This window comes from Corylus avellana, chromosome ca5 (genome assembly GCF_901000735.1).
Source record: "Corylus avellana chromosome ca5, CavTom2PMs-1.0".
NCBI classification, from domain to species: domain Eukaryota; kingdom Viridiplantae; phylum Streptophyta; class Magnoliopsida; order Fagales; family Betulaceae; genus Corylus; species Corylus avellana.
This window is the reverse complement of record NC_081545.1, coordinates 15,869,279-15,897,052: the sequence shown is the minus strand read 5'-3', so window position 1 is coordinate 15,897,052 and position 27,774 is coordinate 15,869,279. Positions and strand designations below refer to the sequence as shown.

Sequence of the window (27,774 nt, the reverse complement as noted above, 5' to 3'; positions counted from 1 at the left end):
CAAGAGGAATCTAGATATAGAAGGAGATAATATTTATCTCATAAGAGTTTACATTGTATTATAATTCTTAGACTAATTCATATCTATTAGCTAGATTAGATATAGTTTAAATATTATATTATCTACTCCTAGAGTTAGAGACGTAGTCATTATATAGATACCAAGATAATTACAAACTCTATACTCTATAAATAATATACGTATGATGTACTGCTAGGCATTGAAAACCTAAGCACTTTCACATGAATTTCTCCCTCACTATATATTTTCCCTAGCCTCTACCCGCGCGGCCCGCCAGTCGCCCCTCTCTTCATCTCCATATCCCTATCTCTCTCTCCGGCGCCCAGTGACCCGCGCAGTTGGCGAACCCACCGGCCATCTTCTCCAGTCGAAACCGGCCGGCCTCTCTCTACGGCGCCAGTCCCCCCTTCTCTCCATCTCCATATCCCTATCTCTCTCTCTCCGGCGCCAAGTGACCCGCGCGGTTGGCCAACCCACTGGCCATCTTCTCCAGTCGAAACCGGCCGGCCATCCCCCTCTCCATCTCCCCGATCGATCGACGCGTACGTATCCTCTCTCTACGGTGCCCAGATAGTGCTCTCTCTCCGGCTGGCGATTATTCCGCCGTTACTGTTCCTGTACTGGTGAGTCTCTCTCTGTCTCTGTTTCTCTTTGTCTCTGCTGTCCCTTTAAGTTGTCGATTTGGGATTGTAATAGTCAGATTTTTGATGTATTATGATTTTTAGGAGAATTAGGGATTTTAAATTCAGCAAAGTTTTCTCTGCTTTTAGGAGTATACTCCTAAATTAGGATTTTAATACGTATTAGACGATTCTAAAGTTTTCTCTGTTTTGTTGGATTTCTGGGTTGTGTAATTATGTTTAATTACCTGCTTGTTCTATGTTCTCGTTATTGTATTGAAAAGAGTTGGATTAGACGATTCTAAAAGTGTTGGGTTGTTTTGTTGGATTACTGGTTTTCTGGGTTGTGTAATTGTGTTTAATTACCTGCTTGTTCTATTGCTGCTCCCTTCTACAAATTATCTCATTCACAATCTCACTTAGCCTTTTCCTTGCCTTCAATCTAGAATTCATGATTGATCAGTAGGGGGAAGGAGAAGTCAGATTATATTAAGAAATAAGAATATATGCTGCTTAATTATTACCAAGAGTGCCTTAGAATATGCAGTGCCAGCTAGGTTGGTTGGAAAATAATTGTAACCCTTATCTACCATGCAGTAATTCTCCAACTTTTCTCTATATTTTCCTTTCAATTGACCGAAGATAGAAAGAATTCCCACATCGAAAGAGAGCTGTGTAGGATCAAGGAGAGATATTCATATATTAGAAAAACATTATCCAAAAAAGTTGTATTTTAACTTACGTAGAATATTTAATTGAAATTAGAAGTGAATGTTCTACGACGTCAATTACCATACAACAGTCGTATAGTAATGTATTAAACGAATACTTTGCCGGATTCCCAAGTGACGAATCGTTGAATGTTTTGATCAATATATAGGACTCCTCTCATAAGACTCCTTTCATGCCCATATTCATTGTTTCATGGGATTCTAAAACAATTGAACCAAGTGGCCATATGCCTATATGGTTAAGATAGATTTTTTATTAGACAAAGATTTTCCCAAAACCTAGCTATGTACCCCATGTCAACTAGGCATTTATTTTCAAAATCTTTCCTTTAAAACTAACTTGAGTTTGTGAACGCATGAATGGAGTGATATATATATATATATTCTAAAGAAGATTTTATAAAACCAAAAACAAGAAACCCTAAACAAAGAGTACCAAATTGCCGCCCATCTCTTTATTCTCTTATTTTCTGAAAACTTTTACCTTCCCTCATTTTTCTCTCAAGAACGCTAGCATTCTAAACACTGCACGCAACCGTCTCTCTATCTCCCTCTTGTTCTATCATTTTATCTTTTCAAGAGCACCAGAACTTAGCACTACCCATTCTTCTTCAAAGAAAATCTACGACTGTCTCTCTCTTTCTCATTCTTTCATTATTCAAGAAATACCAAAACCTATAAATAACCATTAATCCTCAAGGAAATTTACATATCTTTCTCTACCTCTCTCTCCAACGTCACATACTACACAAGGTTCTCAAAACATTTTGTCATCTTCTCCAATTTTCTTCTCCCACTTGAGGTAAATTATTTTATTCACCCTTGTTGATTTCTTTTATGCTTTCAATTTAATATGCAAGTATAATTGTTGTTCATACTTGTACTATGTCTTGTAGATGAAAAATCTACACCATACCTATTATTGAAAATACTATATGGGATATGTCTCTACGTTAATACAACAAATTTCAGCTTGGGCCTTTATTTTCCGTACCTGTAAGAAATCAATATTTCATATAAATATATAAATATGTTTTTATTGCTTTTGACTTGTCAACCACCATGTTCATGACCTTTCTCATGTCACCTTTTAATTTGACATAATGACATGAAAGAAATCTGGGGGGGGGGGGGTGTTGTAGCCTTGTAGGGGTAGGTGAGTAGGTGCCCCTATATATGATTCCCAAGTGGAACACTAAAATCGAATCCTTTGGACTTTGGAGGAGGAGGCATGAAAACATTGACTCGTATCCATATACATTAATTTGACATAATGACATGAAAGAAATCTTTTAGTATTAATTGATCATCCTAATGAAACAAATTTAATACCTCGATCTATCATTTCTCATTAAAATTTAGTATCCTAGTAATGTAGAATTCCATATCAGTGTTTAATACAATCTCTGATGCCATCCTAATTTAATACAAATTTAATACCTTCTCTGATGCCATTTGAATTTGAATCGTTAAGTGACGTATGTATACTTGACCTGTTAGGTTGGGTACGTATTTGACGCCAAATGCTAAGCGAACCCGTTGATATATTTTATTTCATGTGCAGTATACAATTTTTGTAAACTCTTTTAAGCAGTGGTACACTTTGTGTTATGATATCATTTTGGATATTTTATTTCATATGTATGGTACAATTTTTGTTAACTCTTTAAGATGCTATGCACTTTGTGTTTATGATATCATCATTTTGGATTTAGATGTCTTATGAGATATGAGATTGTATATATGGATTAGATATGTATTATGAGATATGTATAAGATTGTATGAGATTGATGAATGGAGAAAATATTTATGGATTAACCAATATTTATGGAGAGAATACGCAATACAATATTGCATATTGTATATCAGGAGAAAATAAAAAATATATATGGATTGCGTGGGGAACACATTTTCTCCATATATTAATTTTTGGAGGCGCTTTGCGGTGTGGAAGCGCTCCCATATAGAAATAGGGGCGCTTTACATGCAAGCATCCCCTTTTATGAAAGTGGGCGCTTACTCACCTGAGCGCCCCCTTTTTAGAATGGGGTCGCTTCCTAGGCAAGCGACCATTTTTAAAAAAGGGGCCGCTTGCCTAGGAAGCGATACCTTTTAAAAAGGGGGCGTTTTTCATCACTAAGCGCCCCCTTTTTTTAAAGGGGGTGTTTTTCATCACTAAGCGCCCCCTTTTAAAAAAAGGGGGCGCTTTGTTCCAAAAGACTCCTTTTCGAGGCACTTTTTAGTAAAAAAAAGTCTCAAACTTAAATTCTAGTCACCATAAAAACCGGTGTCCCAGGTGCCCCTAATCAAGCGTTGCGAAATCAATAGGGACGTTTGACCATGTAACTAAACCTTTTTTTTTTTTTTTGTGGTGTATTGTTTTAAGCTGATTTTGGTTTCTGGTTAATGAGCAACTCAGCCTAATGGTTGTTTCAGGCAGTTATTAATGATGTTTTTTTGAGCTAGAAGTTTAGGCTTTTGTTTTTGGGTTATGTTTTGTTTTGAAAAAGTTTTTAGTTTTACTTGTTGGTCAGACTATTCTGTTTTGTGGGTTCTCCTCGGATTTGCGGATACAAAGCTGTTAAATCCAATGTATTCAATACATGTGCTATGGTCTGTTTCTACGGATTGTGTTTCTAAATCTGAGTTACTTTAATTTACTTGGAATATGATGCTTGTTTTTAAGGAATATGTTATTTTTTGATTCCCTATTGATTCCTCATTTCTTGCCATCAAATATATTGAGAAAAAGATAGAAAGTCATATAAAGTATTGGGTTTTGGTCTTATAATTGCAGTGCAACTGACGTCTCCCACGGTTGCCCACCACCACGCTCCTCACTCTGCAGCTGTCACCGAAGAAGCACCGCACGCCGTTCAGCCTGTCACCAGCACTTCCTCGGAAATCATCGACTGAGCGATCGCCGTATCGGGTTTGTTTGAAGAATGGGAGAGAGAAAGGTGCTGAACAAGTACTACCCGCCGGACTTTGACCCCTCGAAGCTTCCGCGGGTTCGGAGGCCCAAGAACCAGCAGATCAAGGTCCGCATGATGCTCCCCATGAGCATTCGCTGCAACACCTGCGGCAATTACATCTACAAGGGAACCAAGTTCAATTCCCGCAAAGAGGACGTCGTCGGCGAGGTTGTTTTTCTCTTCCCTTTGGCTTTAGGGCTTCCTAACAAAATTGAAAGCTTACATAACTGTTATATTTCTCAACATTGAAATTTTTTGTTACTATCAAATTTTCTTATTTATTTAAATTTTAGGGTTTTTGTCTGCTAAATGTGCTTAAGTTGATTGAACAAAAATTTCTAGTTTAGTAGATTTTTCTTATTTGTTCGCTTAGATTAAAATTTATCATTGTACATTCTGAAATTTATCAATGGTTGGTTGGGTTGAGTTTTGAGCCATTGTTTCTTTTAAACCATGACTATTCTCTTGGTTTAATCTTAGTTCCATATCTTGTATAAAACACAGCCTATCCTAGCTCAGAGAAACATGCTGATGTTGTTAAAAGATTTCTAGTGATATTGGTTGTTTAGAGCACAGAAGGTGACTAGAATGCCCGAAGCCTTCATAGTTATTATTGCTTCTTTGTTTTCCCTATTCCGGTATAGTACTTGTGTGGCAGGTTTCTTAGTGCGAGATTTGAATATGTGATGTTTAGTGAACTCACTGAACTGTATTATTAATGTTTAATCATTTGCAGGCATATTTAGGAATTCCACTATTCCGATTCTATTTCAAATGTACAAGGTGCTCTGCTGAGCTCACGATGAAGACAGACCCTCAAAATTCAGACTATATCGTTGAGTCTGGTGCAACACGAAATTTTGAACCTTGGCGTGAAGAGGATGAGGTAAAAATTTTATATATCACGTTGTTATCAGCATAGCTTGTGACTTCATTGATAAGGTATTCCTTTTATCAGCTAACAGAGTCGGAGAAACATAAAAGGGATGCTGAAGAGATGGGAGATGCGATGAAATCTTTGGAGAATAGAACCTTGGATTCAAAAAGAGAGATGGATATACTGGCTGCACTGGATGAGATGAAGTCTATGAAGGTACTTGCTTTAGTAAATGTGTTTTATTTAATAGGGCATTCATTTGACAGTGAAAAAAATTGGGGTCTTTAAGGGCTTGAATAGCTTTGTAACTTGTCCTTTAGATTTGTTGCCATGAAATCATCAACCTGTGTATGATATTTTTGTTTTTATTTATCAATTAACACATTGATGAAAACCCGAAGGTAATGAGATTTTGGTACTAATGTGTGTTTTTCCCCTTGTTTTTGCAGTCCAGACATGCAATTGTGAGTGTAGATGCCATGCTTGAGGCCTTGCAGCATACAGTTGTGCAAAAGGTATGACTGATCTGCTCTATATATAGATTAGTGTCGCTCTATGTATAAATTACAGTCCAGACATGTCTATCAGTAAAATCCCAAAGGGCTGCATGTCGCCAATCCATTGGATTAGTAGAGTTGTTTACGTATCGTAAGCCTTGTATGTTTAAAAAAACTTTTGTCTTTTGTGCTACTGGTGAGTACTTGGTGATAGAAGATGATGAATTTCCGATGCGGTTATGGCATAGAAGGTTGGGTCAAATTACCCTTTGCAATCAAGCATAATGGACATATGGATTGATTTGTCCTGACTACTAGATATTGTTTCTTTCTTCAACCGGCCACATGATCTAATTTTGTTATGTTGCTTCAGTTGTGGCTAACCGGTCCTTAGTTGCCTGGACTGTATCGGTATTCCAGTCTTTGAGAAGTTCTTCAAAGTTCAAAGAACCACGATGATTCTATTTATTCTATGAACTTCTTTCGCTGTTACTTTGTGGCTCAACTTGTAAATGTCAATTACTTACCTATGCTTTTTAATTTGTTACATCCATTATGTTTTCATGCATTTATAGGTGTTCATGTACACAAATTCATCAAAACCACTTGTTGAAACAATGTTCGAGAATATATTTTTTGTAATGGCTCAATTTATAAATCTGTGCATAAAAAACAATATAAATTATTAGAATGCATATTAAGATTCTTATCAAATTTATCTACAGTTGGTCCTTTTCAAGAAGTGGAACTGTTGGCCTTGTTCTCTCTCTCTCTCTCTCTCTCTCTCTCTGGGGTGGGGATGACGATGATTGCTGGTGTGGGGAAGATGAAGATTTATGGGGTGGGGAAGGAGATTTTCCTTACCCTTTGGTTGGTTTCCCTCTTGTCACCCGCTTAGACTGGGCTTTGATGGGAGATCCGTGTGAGGGGATTGATGTCGCCCCTTGAAAGGTTAAGGGTAGAAGGGAGCTTAGGAACCTAGAATGCTCTATAGACTATAATGTTAAGGAGTATCCTCTAGTGGGGGAAAGGTAAGATTGATGCTTTCTAGTGTTGAGTGCCTCGGGGGTGTTGGGCTCTGTTGTATTGTGGGCTTTGATCTCTCTCTTTTGCCACTCGCTTAGACTGGGCTTTGATGGGAGATCCGTGTGAGGGGATTGATGTCGCCCCTTGGAAGGTTAAGGGTAGAAGGGAGCTTAGGAACCTAGAATGCTCTATAGACTATAATGTTAAAGGAGCTATAATATTAAGGAGTATCCTCTAGCGGGGGAAAGGTAAGATTGACGCTTTCTAGTGTTGAGTGCCTTGGGGGGTGTTGGGCTCTGTTGTATTGTGGGGTTTGATTTTGAGCGCATGTCGGGTGTTCGGTTTTGTGGGTGGTCTTGTTGTTTTGTTTGGGTTTCTTGCTTGTTTGGAGCCTCTTTATGTATACTGCCTGTATACTTAGGGGTGTCTTACACTTTTTAATAATATAAATTCATTACATATTATATATATATATATATATATATATATATATATATAGACCATATGGTTCTAACTATTAATGATTTGTATGTTTACAGGAGAAAAAGTTGGAAGAAGAGGATGAAGCACTTATAAAATCAATATTTCATGTCAGTACATCCATTCTACTTTACCGTCCTCTTCTCCTTTTTGTTGGTGATATTTGTTTCTAAGTTAGTTCACTTTGTTAAATCTTTAGCAGAATTCAAAAGATTATGTTCGAAGAATTCATGATGAAGATCTTGATGATGATGATGATGAAGATATGATTCAGCTTTCAAGTGGCAATGGTGAAACATCTTTTGATCAACCGAAGGTATTGATTTGCTGTAATGATAGTTTGTGTCTTATTTTGGGATAACCTTTATTTTAGGTTCCTTGCTGCAGGTAGTTTTATCTATGTTATTATATTGGAAAAACTTAAGCCTGTGAACTTATGTTTGCACGTGATTCCAATGCAGAGAAGAAAGCTCTTTAAAGAGCTTCCTGGTAACCCAATAGATTCTTTGGCAAGAGCAACTTCTGCTGATTGTCCCAATAACAAAGGTATGTGACATGTTAGATTTTTTCCCCTTTCGTAGTATAGAAGTTGGAGTGCACTGCAATTATTCATTGACATTTTTTTTTTATAAAAAAAAAAAATATATATTTTATAAATAATCGAAACATTAAAAAACACAAGGCGCAACTCAGGTATACAAGAGGACGCCTAACTAAAAAAAAAAGGATGCTCAATGAAATCATGAAAAGAAAGCAAATAAGGAAAGTCTAAAGAAGCGGCTTAGTGGAAAAGAGTGATGAAAAAGGACTTCAAATCCACCACTGTCCTCTTGCGGTCTTCAAACTCCTATCATTTCTTTTCCTCCAAATACACTACAAAAAATAGGATGAAACCATCTTCCACACTGCTGCACTCTAGGGATTGCCACTCAACCCTCTCCAATAAGTGAAAAGGTCAACCACGTAGTTAGGCATTACTCAAGTTAATCCAGCATGATTAAAAATAGCGCTCCATAAGGCATTTGCCACATTTGCACTATCTCAAAAAATGGCTAATCAGTTTGGAGCTTTCTTAGTACAGTAGTACTACATGTCGCATTACTAGGAGGGTCTGATATCATTTGTAACGGCATAAGGAAAAGCTTTAGCCACATCTGTGCCATTACTTCGAAAGGACTAGTCAATTTAAAATTTTCCTACACTCACTTATAAAGCCCAGTTTCACCTAGTATGTAAGTAATGTGGGACTTAGCACCCTTAATTATCTCTTATAAACTTCCCACTCTATGTGGGCTACCTATCTCTTCCCAATATGGGACTAGAGTGTTACAAACTCTTACCCTTAAACTCTTGACGTTCTCGTCATGGCCACATTATGCAGTACTAATAGTACCACCTGGCATTTCTAGGTAGGTTTTATACTGTTTGTAACGAGATAGAGAAAAGTGCTAGCCACATCTATGCCATGACCCTAAAAGGACTTAAGTCAATTTGAAGGTTTTATAGAATCACTTATAAAGTCCAGCTTCACCTAATAGGTAAACAATATGAGAATTTTTGCACCCATGAGCATCTCTTATAAACTTCCCATTCTATGTGGGCTACTCATCTATTCCCATATGGGACTGGGATGTTACACAATCTCATAGTGAAGAAAAAGATGATCCACGAACTCCCTATACATACAACACAGTTCACCACAATGACATGCGACTTAGATTATTCTTGGTGAGGAGTTTTCCTAGGGCAGCCGACCAAGCAAAGAACGCTGCTCTCATGGGGACCTTATTCCACCAAATATACTTCCAAGGAAACGGAGTACCAACATGGGGACAAGGAAAACTATCTAACGTCTAACAATACTCTCTTGGAAGGGACCCAACAAAGCTAGTCTTCACGTCCCTAGCCCACTTTGAGGAGTACAACAAATTGAAGAATGAAGTAAAGACTTTCACCTCCCAATCATGAGCGGTTCTAATAAAGCTTATGTTCCACTGAAGAGTTACTATAAGTCTCCAAATGATCCACCACAAAAGTGTCCTTAACGTGAGCTATATTATACAAATATGGAAAAGCTTTCTTGAGGGCCTTATTTCCACACCACAAGTCATTCCAAAATCTATTCTTAGAGCAATTTCCTATCTTAAATCTGGTATGACTAGCAAACTCCCCCAAACCCTCTTGATATTTTTCCATAACCCCACTCCAAATGACCTATGAACCTCATTAGAGCATCACCCAACCTATGAGCTACCATATTTAGAATTCACTACAACTCTCGACAAACCCTCTCTTGGGGAAGTGGTTGTGGCACACGATTAAAAAGGAGCAAATTATGAATCCCTAATCTCCTTCAAAAATTAGAGAACAAACCTTGGACCAGTTTACAAGGTGATATTTGAACTCTTCACCTAGCCCACCCTACAAAATATCCCGATATAGTTTCTCTGCGTGATTGTCAACACCAGCCTAAAGGGAAAAGAAACAAGAAATACTTAGGCAAATTGGAAAGGGGAACTCTTGATTAAATTAATCCTGCCACCCTTGGACAAATAAATCCTCTTCCAACCAGCTAGACCATGCTCAATCTTCTCAATAAATCCTCTTCCAACCAGCTAGATTTGGCCTTAAAAGAGGGTCTCAACGAAAGACCAAAATACTTTAATAGTAAAGAAGAAACCCCACATCCGAGGTTATTGGGTAGTCCATCAACATTAGTAACATTCCCCGCAAGAACCAATTATGACTTATCCATATTAATTTCAAACTGAAAACAACTTCGAAGAAAAAGAATAAAGCACGTAGATAGCAGAGGTGGTTAGGGTGTGCTCCACTAAAAATGAAGGTGTCATCTGCAAACATAAAGTGAGAAATGTTTAATCGCACTAAAGTTCTTAAGACCCCACAAAAAAAACATGAAAGAAGCCCTTCATGTTCAGGAGCAGAAAGCATTTAACTTTGATCTTCAATGACTAATAATAGCAGTGATAGTGGCAAAAGATCTCTCTGTCTCAAATCCTGGGAGTTACTGAAGAAACCATAATGTTCAGGAGCTTCCTGTTCAGGAGCAGAAAGCATTTAACTTTGAGCTTCAATGACAATGACTAATAATAGCAGTGCAGTGGCAAAGGATCTCTCTGTCTCAAATCTTGGGAGTTACTGAAGAAACCTTAATGTTTCCCCATTCACTGAAACAGAGAAGCACATAGAAGAAATACAAAACTCAATTTAAGAATGCTATTTCTCCCCAAAACTACATCTTCTCAACAAATACAATAAGAATTTTCAATTAACATGATCATACACATTCTCAATACTGTTTAAAGGGCAGTGTAAACTTAGGATTTTCTTTCAATTGATATTATTTTCTTTTTCCACCTTTATGGTTTCTCTGAGTTTATGCGTAGGCATTGCCAAGTTCAACTTTGAAGCCTTAAAAGATTAACCCATAACTGGAATCTTGTTTGTTCTGGATTTGCATGTGTGCACAAATACATGTTTTTTTCTTTTTAGAGTAATTATATGACACCAATCATATAGTATGCAAATTGCCTTTCTCTTATGCTTTATGAGGTGCACAATCAAAGATAAAAGGAATATGGAATTGCCTAATTTATGTTACATTGAAGGCATGTGATTGAGGTTGACTCATTAGTTTTGATAATTACTCCATTTCAACAAAAGTAGTCACATTAATGGTAATATAGGATATCAAGAGGGAACCCCAATGTTGTGTCAAGTGAGTATGTTATGTAGTAGGGGAAGAATGGTGTCAACAAATTTATTGGATTAGTTAATCATATATAGTTTTGGTATCATATCAGGGCTGTTACATAAAGCAAGAGGTTTTTCCCCCCTCTTCCGAGGAATTGGGGCTTGGGGGCGGGGTTTGAAGCAGCTATCGCTGTTTCCATCGACAGTACCACTGCCTTACATACATTGCATGTACATGCTTCCGGGAGAAAGTACTAGCCTTCTCTGCAGTCTACATCCTATCTTCTTTATGAATGTCTTAAATTATTTGAAAATCTAGCAATGCTTTTACGTACCTTGTTGTTTGAGTTGTTGACTGGGAGGCATTTCAGTCTGCATTTCAGTCTGGCCTTCTCTGAGGATATCATTCATAATTAGGAACTAGACATGTAGTTGAAGGGATGTAATCAAAGATGAATAACAAAAGTCCACTTGAATTTGCAACAATTGCTTTTCTAAAACACATTTCAACGGGTAATGAAGCTTATCCAATAGTAACTCCTCATTCTATGTCTTGAAAGCCTACCTTTTACTGTTCTATTTGACCTGGAGGGATAGTCCTTGTTATTTTGAGCTGACATCCGTAAAATCCAATGGTCATTATTATTGGAATTTTGCTGTATGAATGGAATTACTGGTCAATAAGTTTTTGAGTTGAAACTAATGAGCTTTATTACACCTTTTTCTATTTGAGTTAAAATTGCAATATTGTTACTCAATTTACATGGATTTCTCCCATCTAGAAGATTGATTCCTAGCTATAATATAGATGATTTGATCTAAATTTGATTTCATCTGGCCTATTCTAACAAAGCAAATACGAAACAAGGTCTTTATCTGTTTCAATGAGTATGCCAATGTCTCTGAGACATGAATTTTAGCTGTTTCTTTGGAAATACCATTGGTAATACCTTGGGTAAAGGAGCAGAAGGTATCTTATTTATTATGAGAGAGAATACTTTGAGCACAAGGTGATATATTATTTTGTAGTGCTACTGTTGACTGCAAGGCAAATTATATAATTTATTGAACTTTTTTCTGTTTCTGAAATATGGCATAAATTAGTTTGGATCAATTGTGGTATTTCCCATCGAGTAGTGACATTCATGTTTAATAATGTTTGGTTATTGACAGAAAATGAAGGTGGTTCAGGGGCTCCTGGTGATGCTAAGTTAGTAATCAAGTCTTCAACCGTTAGGATTTCAGTTGTTAAGAAAGCAGCCTCTGAAGATAGCAATTCAGCAAAATTGGAGAAGAAAGATAACACAAGTAAACTACCAGTTGTTCCAGAAGATAGCAGTTTAAAGCATACAAGCATTGTACTAGCCTCTCTCTTACAAAACTATGAAAGTGATGACGATTAGTGGTGATTGTATAACCATTACTTTCTTTCCCAAGATCGTTAGAAAATTCATTTATGATAAGAGTAAAGCTATATTCCACATTTGTATCTCACAACTAGCTAACAATGTTGACGTGACAATATCAACTACTGTTTGTCATCCTTCAACACTAGAGTATTTCATTTTTGGCCCTATTTATGTAAAGTTTTTGTTATTATTATTATTATTATTATTTTATGATATCCTAATTGACAGTAAAAGGTGGGAAGAGCATATGGACCATCTCCAAGGAGTTTTAGAGGTATTAAGTGCTCATTAATTTTTTTGTAGAGCCCTCCAAATGTGTAACTGGGGCTTGTGAGGTGGACTATTTGGGCCACATTGTTTCCTATGAAGGTGGATGATCTTGAAATTGAAGCAAACGCAATCTTGGCCCAAACCAAAATTCATTATGGAACTCCAAGAATTTTTGGGTCTCAAGGGTTATTACTGCAAATATGTACGGAATTATATGCTTATTGCGGCTCCTTTGACTGAGTTACTAAAGAAGGAAAATTTTGGGTGGAACAAAGGCTGCTTTTAAAGAATTAAAATGGGCTATGGCCATTTTATTGAGTTGACCTCAAAGGGCTTCTAGAGTAGTTCTCTTAAAGCCTACTCTAGTTTCACGGAGGGCATTATTTTAAAGCTATTGTTTTTCTTTAAAAATAGGAAAAATCTAAAAAAATCAACTAAAAAATCACTTACACCATCTTCCTAAACATTGGATATGATATAGCGCTACCCAATAAACAAGCTCCCCTATAGCTTTCATATATATTATTTAAACACAATATTTCACTCTCCTCTCTTTGCCTTTTATTGGAACTGTGTTGGTATTTTGTAAAATATCCGAGGGCAAGTAGGAAACTTTTATTTTATAAAGAAATAATATTTAATTAGTTTAAAATATTTTGAATCAACAAGTGCTTGTAAAAAAAATCAATGGCTTATTTTCACTGCTAAAGTTATTATAGTTATATTATAGTTGTATAACAGTCTATTAAATAACATTATCTAAAAATAAATGAGTAATATTATTTATTAGACTGTTATATGGCTGACGTACAACTAAAATGACATAATAATAATAAAAATTAGCCTTTTTTAAGTACAAATCTAATGACTAATTTTAAATACTACATTATTAAGTTATATCACAGTGTATAATAATTTACTAAATAGCATGACTCTTTCAAGAAATGGGGATGAAAAATCAAATAGTCTATTGGGTCCAAAATGGTGTTGGTCAATGATAAAAAAATAAATGAGGACGGCATGAATTTCTTATCCATAGGCATGCAATGATTTGATTTTTCATCGGAATCTTTTGTTAGACAATGTTAGAAACATTTTCTGGTCAATTTCCACAATGAGAATCTTAACCCATGCATGCAAAATCCGCGCAAGATCCGTAGTAGCGGATTGAAAGGGGGACCTGCTGTGAGGCGAGCTTAATTGCCTTTCTTCCTCTATCTTACAACTTTTCCACGTGGTATATTGTTGTTAGAAAAATTAGTTATAGCTAATTATAATCACCTCGAAGCTTTGAAGGGGTGATTATAAATAAAAAAAATACATCTGAAGATGGAATAAAATAGAAAGATTGTTGGAGCATTTCCAACTAGGGGTGTTAAGAGAGCGAGCCGCTCGTGAGTGAGTTCGGGCTCGGCTCACATAAGTTCGGCTCGTGCTCGACTCAAATATTAAATGAAGTGTTTCGTGAACACGAATGCTGGCTCGAATATTAAACGAAGCAAGTTCGGCTCAACTCATGAATAGCTCATGAGCAAGCTCGTATAAGGCTCGTCTCGTTTATTAGGCTCGGCTCGTATATTTTTTAATAAGTAACAAATAACAATATATAGTAAACATTGCCCAATAATAACAAATATATTATATACCTTTATTTTTTGTTATTTATGCATATGTGTTTATATATATATATATATATATATATATATATATATATAAACACACACACACACACACACACACACATATATATATATATATATAGTAAATAATAAGAAATATTTGATATTATCATTAATCATTTTATCATATGATATAATCATATGGTACAAGTTATTGTGTCATTTACTAAAAATATTATCACTAGATAATTTATATACGCTCGAGCGCATATGTGTAGCACACTTGAGCGCACTACCTCTTGATCCAAGACTTCTAGCTTTTTCCCAATTTTTTTTCTTTAAGCCCGATACTTCCAGAATTACTTCATTTTCCTCAAAAAACCTATAAAAAGACATAAAACACAAAAATGAAGTAAAATTGTACAAACTAACAAAACTAAAAAAAAATTAACAAATGTAAATTAAGGGGCTAAAATATGAATATTTTAGCACTTATCACACCCCCAAACTTACATATTGCTAATCCTTTAGCAATACGAAACTAAAAACAAAATGAAAAACAGAAAAGAAAAAAGATAAATCCATCTTTCGTGGGATGTACGATTGCATTTAGCATATGCAACAAACTTTTTAAACCCCTAGGCATTCCCTAGAGGACGAGTAAAGTCTCGTGAGGGTTTTCCAGGAATGTTACCCACAAACATTATGCAAAGTTCATGTTATCCAATCCAGAGTGCCACTGCATCTGTGTTAGATGGGTCATGTTAAAAGAATTTCTATGTTAGTTTGTATGAAAATTTTTGTGAAAGGGGAATAGCATAATGCATTTTGCTATAAGGATCCTTTGCTGAAGAAGAGGCCATTATGAAGGGAGCCTTTAGAAGTAGTCTTAAGAGGGCATTTAGCATTACAATTTTTCATTTTAAAAGTGTGATTTTAAACTAAAATCACAAAAAATTGCAATTTGAAAATGTAGAAAAATATGTGTTTTCAATTTGCAAGTGAGGGGGAGTGTTTTTAAAAATGCACTATTTTAAAGGATAAATTGTGATTTTAAAGGTCAAACTATGATTTTACCAAATGCTCAAGTACGTTTTGAACAATCTATTTTTCAAATCACAAGTTTTAAAATCGTTATTTTTAAATCGCAATTCCAAACAGAGTCGAACTCATTTTGTAGTTGATTGTTGGAGAATTCATGTAGTAACATAATTGATTTACCTTGAATGCTATCTCTGGATGAGTTAGTGTCATGGTGCATCGTTTGAGCGTACACCCTTCTATTTGGCCGATTCCCAAAAAAAGTCGAATCTTCACACTGCTAGGAATAGGTATGCAAATTAGAGATTGCACAATGAAAAATTCAAATTCTCATCCCAAGAAAAACATGTGATGAACAGTTGCTATTTAAAATTAAATCGCAAGAACGAAGTACACTTACTTGAATATCAACAGTCACACCTGGCTTTGGGAAAAAGCTTTTTGCTTCTTCTTTCTCCACAAACACGTTCTTCCTTATCTAAGAACACAACATATCTTAGGAATAACATGACCTCTATATCTTCTTATCAATGACTAACAATAACTAAGAAAGTGTGGGCTCTTACATGGCTCTTTAAATCTTAAACTTTTGTTTTTAGTGAGTTAACACAAGAACTATTAATTGTCAGAGTTTTTATGAACATTAATTATCAAGGAAATTTGATGAGTAATTTGAGAGCATAGGTTCATCTCTATATATAGGCTTAGCATGCTAGTAGAGGTGGAGATTTAAACCATGTGGGATAAAGGGAGAAAAAGAAACTCTTAGTTATACTAGAAGTAGTGGACAGCTACAATTGAGAAAACCCTAGCCTCCATTACATCATAAAGTGATGCATGGGCCAACGATTTATTTCCCTGGTCACATGCGCCTCCCCATTGGGATCTCGGCCCTGGGTTTTATCCCAGCCCAATCTCTTAAAGACCAATGCATAGGACCAGGGAATTTTCCCTGGTTTTATGCGTTCCTACTGTTTCTTGGACCTTTGGGTTTTATCTTAAGCCCACTTCTCACATATATACATTTATGCACTATACCTCTGTAGCCCATGTTTTAAATAAATAAAACAAGCAGCCCAATAAATAAGAAAAACCTAACTTTGCTTAAATTACATCAACTTGGTGAGGGACCTAAATGAAAACTAATTATTGGCTTAAATATGTTCATAATCATGTCTCCCTGACATTTGTGACGCAACAATATTTTTATCACAATTCATTTCATTAAATAATTGTGACTGCACTCCAATAAATATTTCTGATTAAACAATTAATCCATTTGGCTTACTTAACGTTAACTTATGATCGATTCATGAAATATTTTGTAGCAGAATTAAAGCTAAGAATACTTCTACTTAATTCTCTAACCCTTCATCTTTAAGTCACTGATTTTATGTTATTTTTATGTTATTCTCATACTTGTGAAAACATAGGTATATATTTAGGTATGCCAACCAAAATGCCCTAACCAGAGACTCTGAGAATAATAGCTATAAAATTTATCTCAAGGGAAACTTCTTGTCTCTTTATTTTCCGACAAAGGATTTGACTTCCTTCTTGGAAAAAGCTTTCACACAATGCTACATGCAATTACCCAACATATCGAAGTTATTTCAATGATAGGTTTCATTCTTTGACACATCAAAGTAACTTACATGCAATCTCTGAGTCTACAATTCCCTAAGAATTTAGAATCAAAGTCTTAAGTAGTATTTAAGGAATTATTGTCTTTCCTTATAGACATTATTTTTGTGGAAAGACAACTCCTTAGTCTGTTCAATGCCTCAGGGTCTCAGTACCTACACATTAATCTGAAGTCTTTGCTTCACTTGATCAAGGTAGATCACTATGATTTGATGTGTAACAGTCTTACTCAAATGGGAATGCCCAGTTCCATTTACCAACTGAAAATTTTATATATTTAGGACACAAGGATTATGGATTAAGACCTTGTGTGATAAGCACGTTACTCACACTCATAGCCATATTCAACGTTATCCTAGGACCTTTCACTAGGCCAGATGCACCAGCACAGCTAACAACACCACTGACGGATTAGTGCACCTGTGCTCGATCCCATCTATGTTGCGCTCAAGCACACTTGCGCCCAAGGCAGTCGCTGGTTCCTTTGCGCGCACTTACGCTCGATCAGTCCTGTTGTCAACTCGAGCGCAGCAGACAACACCAGTGACAAATCAGTGTGCCTGCACTTAAGCTCACCACTGCAGCAGGCAGCACCAATAGACTGGGAGTAGCTAGAAATTTTGCCAAAATTTATTGTTGGTCATTTTTGTGAGTTTTTAAGTTTTAGTTTTTACTTTTCGGTATTTTTGTTTAGTTTTATGCTTACATGTTAGTTTTAATTTTTGATTTTATAATATTTATTTTTATATTCAATTTGTGAAGCTTAGATTGTAAAGTTCTTTGAATTTGCTATTCAATTTGTGCCATTTGGTCCATTAGTTTTTACTGTTGTTTATGTAAACTCCTTTGAATTTGATTGTATTTGTAATTTCCTAATCATAGTAATGTAAAGTCATACTTTAAGGTCATACTTAGTTTGAACACTGGCAATAATTTTGAATAAACAATTCGGCTCGTTTGGATTTTTATTTTATTTAAATTTTTAATTTTTAAGTTTTTTTTGCAATATTTATGTTGGAAATGTCCATGTAATGTAAAGTCTCAACTTATTTTGAAAACTTAACAGTAATTTTGAACCAACAATTCGGTTCCTTTGGATTTTTAGTTTATTTAACTTAATAATTTTTTGGAAAAAGTTCATACCCCTCAACTAATAACATCTCCTCAAACTTTCAATTGAGACAATATTCTTCTCTAAACTATCAAAAATTGTCAATATCTCCCTAATGACGAAAGTACCTTTAATGAAATCAAACTTTAAGGTTAAAAAAAAAAAAAAAAAAAACCTAAAACTAATATTTTTAAAACTAAAAATCAAGGTATGAATTTTTTTTTTTTTTTTTTTTTTTTTTTTTATGAAATTGTTAAGAGTATTTTTGTCTTATTGAAAAATATTGTAGGTAATTTTTTTCTTTGTGTTGGCCTTGGCAAGACATTAACAATTTTTTAATAGTTTAAAGAAAATATTATCTCAATTGACAGTTTGAAATGAACATTGCCAATTAAATGATAGTTTTAGGAGGGTATGTATACCTTATCCTAAATTTTTTAATTTTTTAATTTTTTTTTTGCAAGCTCAACTCAAGCACCGTAGGAGATCCACTCAGTAAGAAACGTCCCAAGCTCAACTAGGGTTCGAGCCGAGTTTAAGCACCTATATGAGTCTCTCGAGACGAGTCCAAAAATGCAAATCTCATCTTGGCTAAGCTCGAATACCAACCCTATTTATAACAAGTCGTTACAACTTAATTAGAGAAAAAAATATATATATATTAGCATGGGGGAAATTTGACTACAAAATAAATTTAATTTGGATTGCTTGAAACTTAGATAAATATTAGCATGTAAACATTTCAGATTCATTTTATTCTCTCTTTCTCTATCTTTACAAATTAAGGGATCCAAAGTAACTGGAGTTCCCAATTAGTAAATCAAGCATGTCATCGGGAGTTAGGAAAGTTGTTCCACCAATAATCAATTCAATATCTGGTCTTCCACTTTCAGATAAAGCCTCCTGAGCTTCACGTACCTTGTGACACAAAAAGACAATGTTACGTTTCAAAAATAAATTAATCTTTTCAAAAGCAAAAGCAAAAGCAAACATAACTGCAATTCCATACAGAAAAGCTGTGAATGGGGAATGTTTTATGCCCTAAAAAATGGTTTGAAAAACAAAGGATGTTTTATGGTTAATCGAAAATGTTTTGCAGTTGACCAAGTTTTCCAAGTATAACTAAAACATCGGAAAATACTGAAAAACGTTTCCGTCGAGCCTTTTAGTTGAATTTTTATTGCTCATAGCAATAGAGCAGATTCTGTTAGGAAGGGCAGAAGAAAAATAATGTGAAAGAGCTCAAGAAATTCAGACCTCAAGACCATTTATTCCGCCAATAACAAATATCAGAATGACGTTTTGGTCGGCAAGACTTGGTTTTGCCTGCAGATTTCGAAAGGCAGCAGCATTAGCTTATTTGGACTATTGAAGCAAGATTCACATAAAAAAAAGAGTCATGGGGCCAAAGCGTACCTGCCCAAGGCCAAATCTTCCAAACCCACTTTTAAAAAGTCGCCCAACAGTAGAGGAATGGTACTCCAATCCAGGTACATCATACTTGCCCAACACCCTTGTTAGAAGCTTATAAAGTAATCCTTTACCCGTATAGGGATCTCCACTGAAATTACTTTCTGAAGCAAATGTCCCATCCCTAAATGGCAAGTTTCTCCTCTTCAAGCTAGATAACTTGTGAAGAAACCTGAAAAGGCTATCTACCCTATCATGCAACTCCAACTTCAATTGCATGTCACCATACACTTTCTCTTTATTATTATTAGTATCAGCATCTTCATCACCCCAGCTACCCCATTGATCATCATCGAAATCATCAATTTGTAAATGATCCGAAGACATTTCTTTGGTTTCCTCTGATCTCATCCTGTTTAGGTTGGCTTCAAGGTCTTCTGTTAGACCATGTAGAAACTTTAGTTTTGCTATTGATGGTTTTTCAAGAATAGCATCTACAATAGCCTCTTTCAGTAGATGCTCCTCTTGCCAAGAAAAAGGGCTATCCAATCCAGATGTGGGGAAATTTTCACCAGCCAAAATATATCCAATAACTGTAAGAAGCAAAGCACCTTGAAAAGAAAGTACCCCTTGTGAAGGCTTCATTTTTCCATTCTTCTCTCCATCTGATCCCATCAAAGCACTCTTATTGACAAGATCAACAATTTGAGCCGCAAGACTCTGGGTTGTGTCTCCAGCACACGAACTCAATATTTTCTCAGCACTGATAAATGCATCCCACCTGGCAGAATGTGATTCATCAAGGGCAACTAATGCAGCTACTGCTAACTGAATGATTCCTTTGTTTTTCATCAGAGATGGCTGGCTTTTAGCGAGCGCTTTAATCATAGGTTGCAAATCTGATTTTGTAGCAAAGCCAGGACGAGTTTTCACATTCACACTTACATTTTCCCGACGAAGAGATTCTTGGAGCCACTTCTTTACCAGAACAGCCCCATCCTTGGTTCTTCTATCCAGTAAAGCTTCCAAGTATGGTGTTCCACGAAAATTTTCAGTGGAGACAAAGGAGCCACTAAATAGTTCAATATCAGAGTGAGGTGACCTTTCATTGTTAACTTTGCTTCTGAAATTAGTTAAATCAACAATTTCAGAAGCAGATTTACTAGAATCCCATGCACATAGAAAAGCTTCAATGCTTTCTAAAAGTCGAAAATGATCTATTTCACAATCTTCTTCACTTAATATCTTTTGAAGTGGTATCTGAATATCAAGAGGAGCACGCTGCAGATTAGAGGGGCCATGTTTGAGTTGGGTTTGTGAGCCTTTCATTTGTGTAGAGGAAGTTGCTCTTTCCCTACGTGGCAAAGATGAAAACATACGATCAACAAGTGAATCCCCATGGCAGCAAGGGGTCAGGAGATCAAGTGTGCGGTCAATGATTAGTAGCCCCGCTGATCGTTTACGACGGCCTACATCATAAAGACTTGACATGTCCATCAATATCTTCCCAACAGTTTTTGACAGATCACCAAGGGAAAATATTTCCATTTTCAAGTCCATCTACAAAATAAAGAAAAAGGGACCATGGTCATGAAGGGAACAACCTAACAAGCTACCACAGGGAACATTAACCTGTCAAGTCCTAAAAGGACCAACAAAAACGATTTCAAGGGGTAGAAACATTTTACATGTTCTCATGGGAATCATTCTTCTTCCTTGATAAGGTTATGTCAAGGAAAGTGACAGTAAGGATATTTTGGTACCCATGATTCTATTCTCCATCTGTTGTTTAAGGGGAGAGGAGAAGCCATTTGATCCAAAGAACAATATCTGTATTTTAGTCATTTTGACCTTTATATATAAAAGATAATATTTAGTACCATGTGCTTTAGGTCTCGCTTGGTACATGGAATGGGTATTCCATTGGGAAAATAAATAGTTATTACTGAAAATGAAGGAGGACGAAATGAAATAATTATCATATTCTTTAGTTTGGTGACAACACATATGCCCTAATTAGAATTGAACCAAAATTACTAAAAAAACCCACATGATTTCTTATTTTTCTAAAAACAATAAAAAATTTGATACGTAGGAGCTGTGGCTTGCCACCCACAAAAGAACTTAGGAGTGGCCGCACCATGGTTCTTTTGTGGGAAGTCGGCCACCCAAAAAAAATTATGGTTTTTTTGGAAAAATGTTGGGAATAACTATTCCAAGGAATAGGTCCCTACCAACTAAAAGAATAGTCATTCCATTCTAGAGACCTATTTCGCGAACTAAAGGGCCCTTAGTGATTTCAACTTCCATTGAAACTTGTTGTCCAGTCATTTGGAGGTTGGGTTAATAGATGTAGCCAGACTTAAATGATAAGCACAGATGTTAAAAACAATAGGAAATAAATAAAACAAGTTAGAACTTGGCATAGCAATAAAAGAAAACATGTGAAGGTTAAAAGCAAGCATAGAACTTATTACCTTGGCAGCCAGATGGTAAAGAAAATGTGCTGTAAGAGTTGCCCCAGGAGGAAAATCATCACCATCAGAAGGTAATCCAGTACTTAAGGGAGGCAATCCAGGGCTAAGGGAATCCTCATGTTCAGCTGATAAGTATGCTTCAGCAATTGATCCCTCTGAAGGTAAAACAAAGACTCTTGGTGAAAAAGGACACAATATCATAGGGAAGTGATGCACAGAGACAACCAATTTTTTCTGTACATCTTCTGTGCAACCTATCAGATTATTATCATATAAATCTCTTCCACTAGAACTAGCTTCAAGGTGAGGAATGTCCTCTTCAATGGAAGTGAGTTGTGACCACCCTTCGTCTTCAAAGGTTAAATTTTCCTGTAAGTTGTTATCTTTTGGCTCTGTAGACTTTGAAGATTTCTTAACAAGTTCTTCATAATCTTGGACAAGCAAGGATTCATATTCACGAAATGCATCTGGTCCCAGAGGTGAATCAGGATATGAAGAGTGAGCCATCTGCATTTTGGTATAGCTATTTAGTAAGATTCAGTAGCAACATACAAGATGGATGACAAATAATAATTTATTTAATGACCTCTCAAATGCTGCAACATGGATATCATATTTTTAATTTAAACCATTAGTCATTTCCAAATAAATTTCTAGAGGCACTGATGACTACAACATCAATTCCGCACATGTTAATTCATATTAAATTTTATCAGTACAGAAATTCAAAAGAACTATGATACTAAAAGGAACCATTTATAACAAGGCCTCCATACATGCATATACTAATATTAGCTTTAACAATTTTAACAGAAATAAGGGCACATTGGAAACTGTTAAATGAATGAATTCATAATAACATATTTTTATATGATTTTTCACAAGCACAATGAAAATAAGAACTAACATACAGAAAAACATGCAGGCAAGTGAAGAAAATGATGAAAGAAAAAAATATGAAATTATTAAACCAAACACAAAAGCACTAATTCTGAAGAAGCACCTCTGAGATAGATGTAAAAATAGTACAACGGCGAATATCTTGATGCGTGCTTAGGCAACGTAAAATATATCGATGTGCATCACTTAGCAGACGAGATGTGATGACCACTATTTTCTTCACAGTATCAGACTCTGAGTTCCAATCGACCACCTAGAGATGGAAGCAAATAGAAATTATGACATGCTTGAGATAGGGCAATAAATTTGGTATTCTGCAAGATGATTTGCTAGCATAGCATGGCCCATATATTTCTTAATGTTACCAAAGTTAAGTGTTGACATGGACACATTTTGTTCATGAAGTAGGTTACGTGTGAAATTATTCAAAATTATTCATGACAAGTTGACAGAAGCAAGAATAGAATGTTCATGCAACACATGACACAATTAGCTTACCACATCAAGAGAACACATGTTCTCCAAACTGCAAATACTACATACTCCCAGGTCCAGCAACACAGGAAACGCCCCAATAAATTGGAAACTTTCTGTAGATCCAGCATCAAGGTAAAGAGTGCAACCTTCAATGTGCTCTGATATCTAAATACAAAGACAAATTATTAGAACTGATCAACTGAGCGATGTACTGAGATAATCACAAGTTGAGTTAATACATAATCAATAGATTTTCAACATAAAAAATTTGTGCAGAACAAGTTGCAGAACTGCAACTGTAATGGATAGTCAATAACTAGTAGAAAAATTGTGAGAAAAATGAAAAGTTTCAACTTGTTAGGTCTTAGAAATTGTCTTCATTCGATGATCAAAACCTTGGTTGTAAATCTATTTTATATCACCCAAGTGTCTTGGCATAAAAAAGGCGTGTCTTTGTGTATTCTGGTGTAAGACGTCACTTGGCAGTCAAATAGATGTGATGCTGTCCCTTGCTATGAAGACTTTGAAGAATAAACAGTGTTAGACGTCACTTACACATCAGATAGAAGTGCTGATGTCATGGGGGTTCAAGAGAACTTGTTTGGAAACGTCACTTAGACGTTAGATAGAAATGCTAACGCCATTGGATGTGTCAGAAAGTTAGCTATAAAACCCTAACTAGAGTGTTGACGTCAAAAGGGACGTCATGACACTGCGGGGATTTTCAGCTCGTCTAAACTCTCTTGTTAGCCAGATTTGACATAGTATACGTCCATATTAGAAAAACCTTGTGAAATACAAAGTTGTAGATCTGGGAATCAGCTTTCCAACGCCACTAAGTTTGTATTCATTGGAGATCGGGATCAAAATGTATGGTGATTTTACTTGGATTAGTTTTTCCATGATAACTGTTCAGCTTTTAATTTTTTTCATCCTATAAATAGAATTGGATGCCCCTTTGAGTCTATGGAGAGCCTAGAACGAGATTAGAGTTCCAGAACCTCTTGAGAGGTTTCCGTGCTTCTCCCTTGTGAGCCAAGAAGTGTTTGGTTTAGAGCCATTGATTCTTCCCCTTCATGGACTTTGTAAAGCCTAAAACTCATTTTGAGCCTTGGAACCTTTTAAGAGGATTTTTGCTTCACCATTGTTGAGTCAAGAAATGATTTGTAAAAAGCTTGTAGCTTTCTCTCTCTTGAAGTTAGTTCTTTCAAACACACCATACACAACCTTCAACCGCAAAGAAGTCTATTGGTGGGTGGGTAAGGAGAGGCACTCGTAGAAGATCGGCCAAAAGGGGGTTGGAGCAAAGACATGCAAGGAGCGGGTTGTCCAACATATGGAAAGTATTTTACAAGAGGTAGTAAGTTTACTTTGCCTATGGTTAGTTTGTCTACATTATAGTGATTCCTTGGGCTTAATTGCCCCATAGTGGTTTTACCTTTGATGTGTTCAAAGGGTTTCCACTTCATAACCAAAATCCATGTGTTAATTTAGTGGTTGTGATGTTTATGTCGTTTTATGCTTTAATAATTTAGGAGAAATTTTACTTAACCCTCTTAAACTTTCATTTGCAATTACCCCTCTAAAATTCAAAAACTCTCAATTTAGTATATCAAAATTTAAAAAGTTTGCAATTCACCCATCCTATTAGGGTTTGGGGTTAAATTAGATGGCAAACGGGGTGAAATAACCTTTATACCCTTGTAAATTTATAAAATTACAAAATTACCTTAATTAAATAATATTTTTTAGAAAGATAGGGGTATTTTGGAAATTTTCAAAGCCTCCATAGGATTTTCTATTAAATCCTAACGGAATGATGACATTGCAAACTTTTTAAAGTTGAATATACTGAATTGAGAGTTTTTGAATTTTAGGGGGCTGATTGCAAAAGCAAAAGTTCAGGAGAATTAAGTGAAGTTTCTCCAATAATTTATCTTGCGATAATTATTGTTTATTGTGATTGGCTGTGTTGGAGTTGGAACCCAATCCTTAGCTTTTCAATTAGTATCAAAACAGGTTCACTCTATTTGGACTAATGTCCTCAGTGCGTGGGTCTCCTTATGTGTGTTCTCATGTTAGGAGAAATGGTAGGGACAAGAAAGAGAAGAATACTTAGGGCATCAAGTGCCATGAGTGTTTTGATTTTGGACAAATTTAAGATATTTGCAAAAAAAAAATTGTGATCCAAAAGGAATGCCATGAAAGCCACTTTGAAGGATGAGTCATACTTTGATGACTTTCCTATGGAGAATCAGACTTGAGGAATGGTAGCGGGTCTTGTGTGTTTGACACATGTGACCATGGTCTGTCATCCCATAATGATTCAGTTGATGAGGAAGCGGCCTTGTTTGCCAAGAAGTTTTGAAAATCCCTCAAGTTCTATGAGGTTTCTTGCAAGAACTCTTCATTGAATATTGCTAAAGGTGATTCCCAAGGAGCCACCCAAGGCAAGAAAGAAAGGCTCAAAAAGGATAAGGATGTACATAGAATTCAATGCTATGAGTGTTCAGGTTTTAGGCATGTTAAGACTGATTGCCATAATTTTGTGTACACAAAGGGTAAATCCCTTAATGCGTCGTTGAGTGATGAGTTTGAGTCTGATGACTCTAAGGATTCTTAGGAGGAGAATGCGAGCCTCAAGGCCTTCTCCGACTCTTTGGAGAGTGCATGGTCCTAATGATTGTGACTCTTCCATTCATGTGGTGACTTGTGATGAGAGTTCACAAGGTGTATTGGATGAGGACATTAATCTCCAAGAGGCCTACAATCAACTCTTCAAGAAGTTGAATGAGGTTGAAATTGTTAAGAAATCTGTGTGTGAAATTGCATGATTTGAATGTTGTTAATGATTGCTTGAGAAATGAGAATTCGATGCTTGTGAATAAAGTTAAATCTCTAGAAGATAATCTTGTTTGTAAATCTAACGAGAAGCACTCATAGAAGATCGGCCAACAGGGAGCTGGAACAAAGACACGGGGAGCGGGTCATCCTACAAATGAGAAGTATTTTACTAGGGGTTATAAGTTTATTTTGCTTGTAATTAGTTCTTCTACATTATAGTGATTTATTGGGTCTGGCTGTCCCATAGTGGTTTTACCCTTCATGTGTTCAAAGGGTTTCCACTTCGTAATTAAAATCTATGTGTTGATTTTGTTGTTGTAATGTTTATGTGGTTTATGCTTATCTTGTGATAATTATTGTTTATTGTGATTGGTCGTGTTAGGATTGGAACTTGGTCCTTAGTTTTTCACAACTCTTGATAGAATAGCTTGCTATGCAGAGATACAGCCAAGATTCTACACGATAGACACTCAATAATCAACGAAGGCCTCAGCTTTTTACCAGAAATCTCAAAAACAGTCTTAATGCTCTAAGAACCAGCCCTAAATACTATTATACAGCCTTATAAACAACTCTGGAAATCAGACTCCCAATTTCTAGAAAATGTCATACATTACTGAACTCTTTTACCAAGAATAACAAATAGGATTTCCTAGGACTTTTACTCCAACTCTAGGTTAACAAACCTAACCTTAGCGGGTTGGCGGTGTTACACCATACCATCTTATCTTCCCCTATACTAGACGGAACATTAGCATAGTACACTGTACTACTAACAAACATCCCACCTTAAACGGCACATGGTATGACCATAAATAACTCTGGTTGTTTATATATTTTAAGTTTTATGTTGTATCAAATTTCACGAATTGGTGCTCAAACAAATTACAGAAACACAAGTGTTGCACATGATACTCATAGAAAAAATAAGTATATTCACAAACAAATTAACAGAAAATCAAGGAACTTTCAGAAGTATAGCTCACAGACAAAGGGAATTCAACATTTGCCACCAAAAAACTTAAAAAAAAAAAAAAAACAAAAACAAAAACAAAAAACGGAACTTACCTGGCGAATGGAATCAAGGCAAGATTTTGTCACATCAACCAATGCCATGCTTCAACCGGAGAATGTGGAGTCTGGTTCAGTGGCGTGTTCTGGATCAGTGAAGAAGTCGAAGGGCCTTATTCTGGATCAGTGAAGCAATCGAAGAAGACGAAGGGCCATTTCGTCATTCGCTGGCAGAAGAAGGTTCTTATGGCGTTTCAGCTTTGAGGTGGACCGGGTGAAGGGCTGGCGGGTGAAGTGTTGGGCTTGAAGGTTTGGGATGGGCTGGGTCTGAATTCCAAAGGCCTTGGCCGGAAGCAAAACGGTGATAAGGTTTCTAAGCCCAATAGAGTTATGTTCTCCAAGCTCAATTCTGGTTCAGTGGGTTCGGACTCGGCCTGTGGGCCTGGACCCACTTTATTTTTTTCAGTCCTTAAGCTTATTGGGTCATATTAACAGTTCAATCAACAAGAAAATTTTTTTAAAAAAGTTTACTTTAAACTCCTGAATTACTGCGCATTTTAAAAAACCCCCATAAAATTTAAAAACTCTAAATTTATACCCATAAACTTTCAATTTCAAT

The 27,774-nt window shown here is 35.9% G+C and overlaps 2 protein-coding genes across 5 annotated transcripts; one reads left to right on the top strand and one right to left on the bottom strand.

Moving 5' to 3' along the window:
• Positions 1-227: 227 nt before the first annotated feature.
• On the top strand, positions 228-12,547 carry LOC132182940 (uncharacterized). Of its 2 annotated transcripts, none has more exons than XM_059596310.1 (9): positions 228-644; positions 4,171-4,516; positions 5,085-5,234; positions 5,307-5,441; positions 5,675-5,740; positions 7,288-7,338; positions 7,431-7,544; positions 7,690-7,774; positions 12,116-12,547. In XM_059596310.1, the coding sequence occupies exons 2-9, from the start codon at positions 4,319-4,321 to the stop codon at positions 12,343-12,345; spliced, it is 1,029 nt and encodes a 342-aa protein (XP_059452293.1). In that variant the 5' UTR covers positions 228-644; positions 4,171-4,318; the 3' UTR covers positions 12,346-12,547. The 2 variants fall into 2 exon arrangements, with proteins under 2 accessions (XP_059452293.1, XP_059452292.1); XM_059596309.1 differs by having other exon boundaries at positions 7,428-7,544.
• Positions 12,548-18,697: 6,150 nt separating this feature from the next.
• LOC132182939 (sec1 family domain-containing protein MIP3) lies at positions 18,698-27,371 on the bottom strand. 3 transcript variants are annotated; one of them, XM_059596306.1, is made up of 7 exons: positions 27,213-27,371; positions 23,322-23,465; positions 22,927-23,076; positions 21,924-22,430; positions 19,453-21,006; positions 19,294-19,362; positions 18,698-18,954 (listed from the first exon to the last, which is right to left on the bottom strand). In XM_059596306.1, exons 1-7 carry the CDS (start codon positions 27,258-27,260, stop codon positions 18,811-18,813), a joined length of 2,616 nt encoding a protein of 871 aa, XP_059452289.1. In that variant the 5' UTR covers positions 27,261-27,371; the 3' UTR covers positions 18,698-18,810. The 3 variants fall into 3 exon arrangements, with proteins under 3 accessions (XP_059452289.1, XP_059452290.1, XP_059452291.1); XM_059596307.1 differs by having other exon boundaries at positions 23,367-23,465; XM_059596308.1 differs by lacking the exon at positions 23,322-23,465.
• Positions 27,372-27,774: the final 403 nt, after the last annotated feature.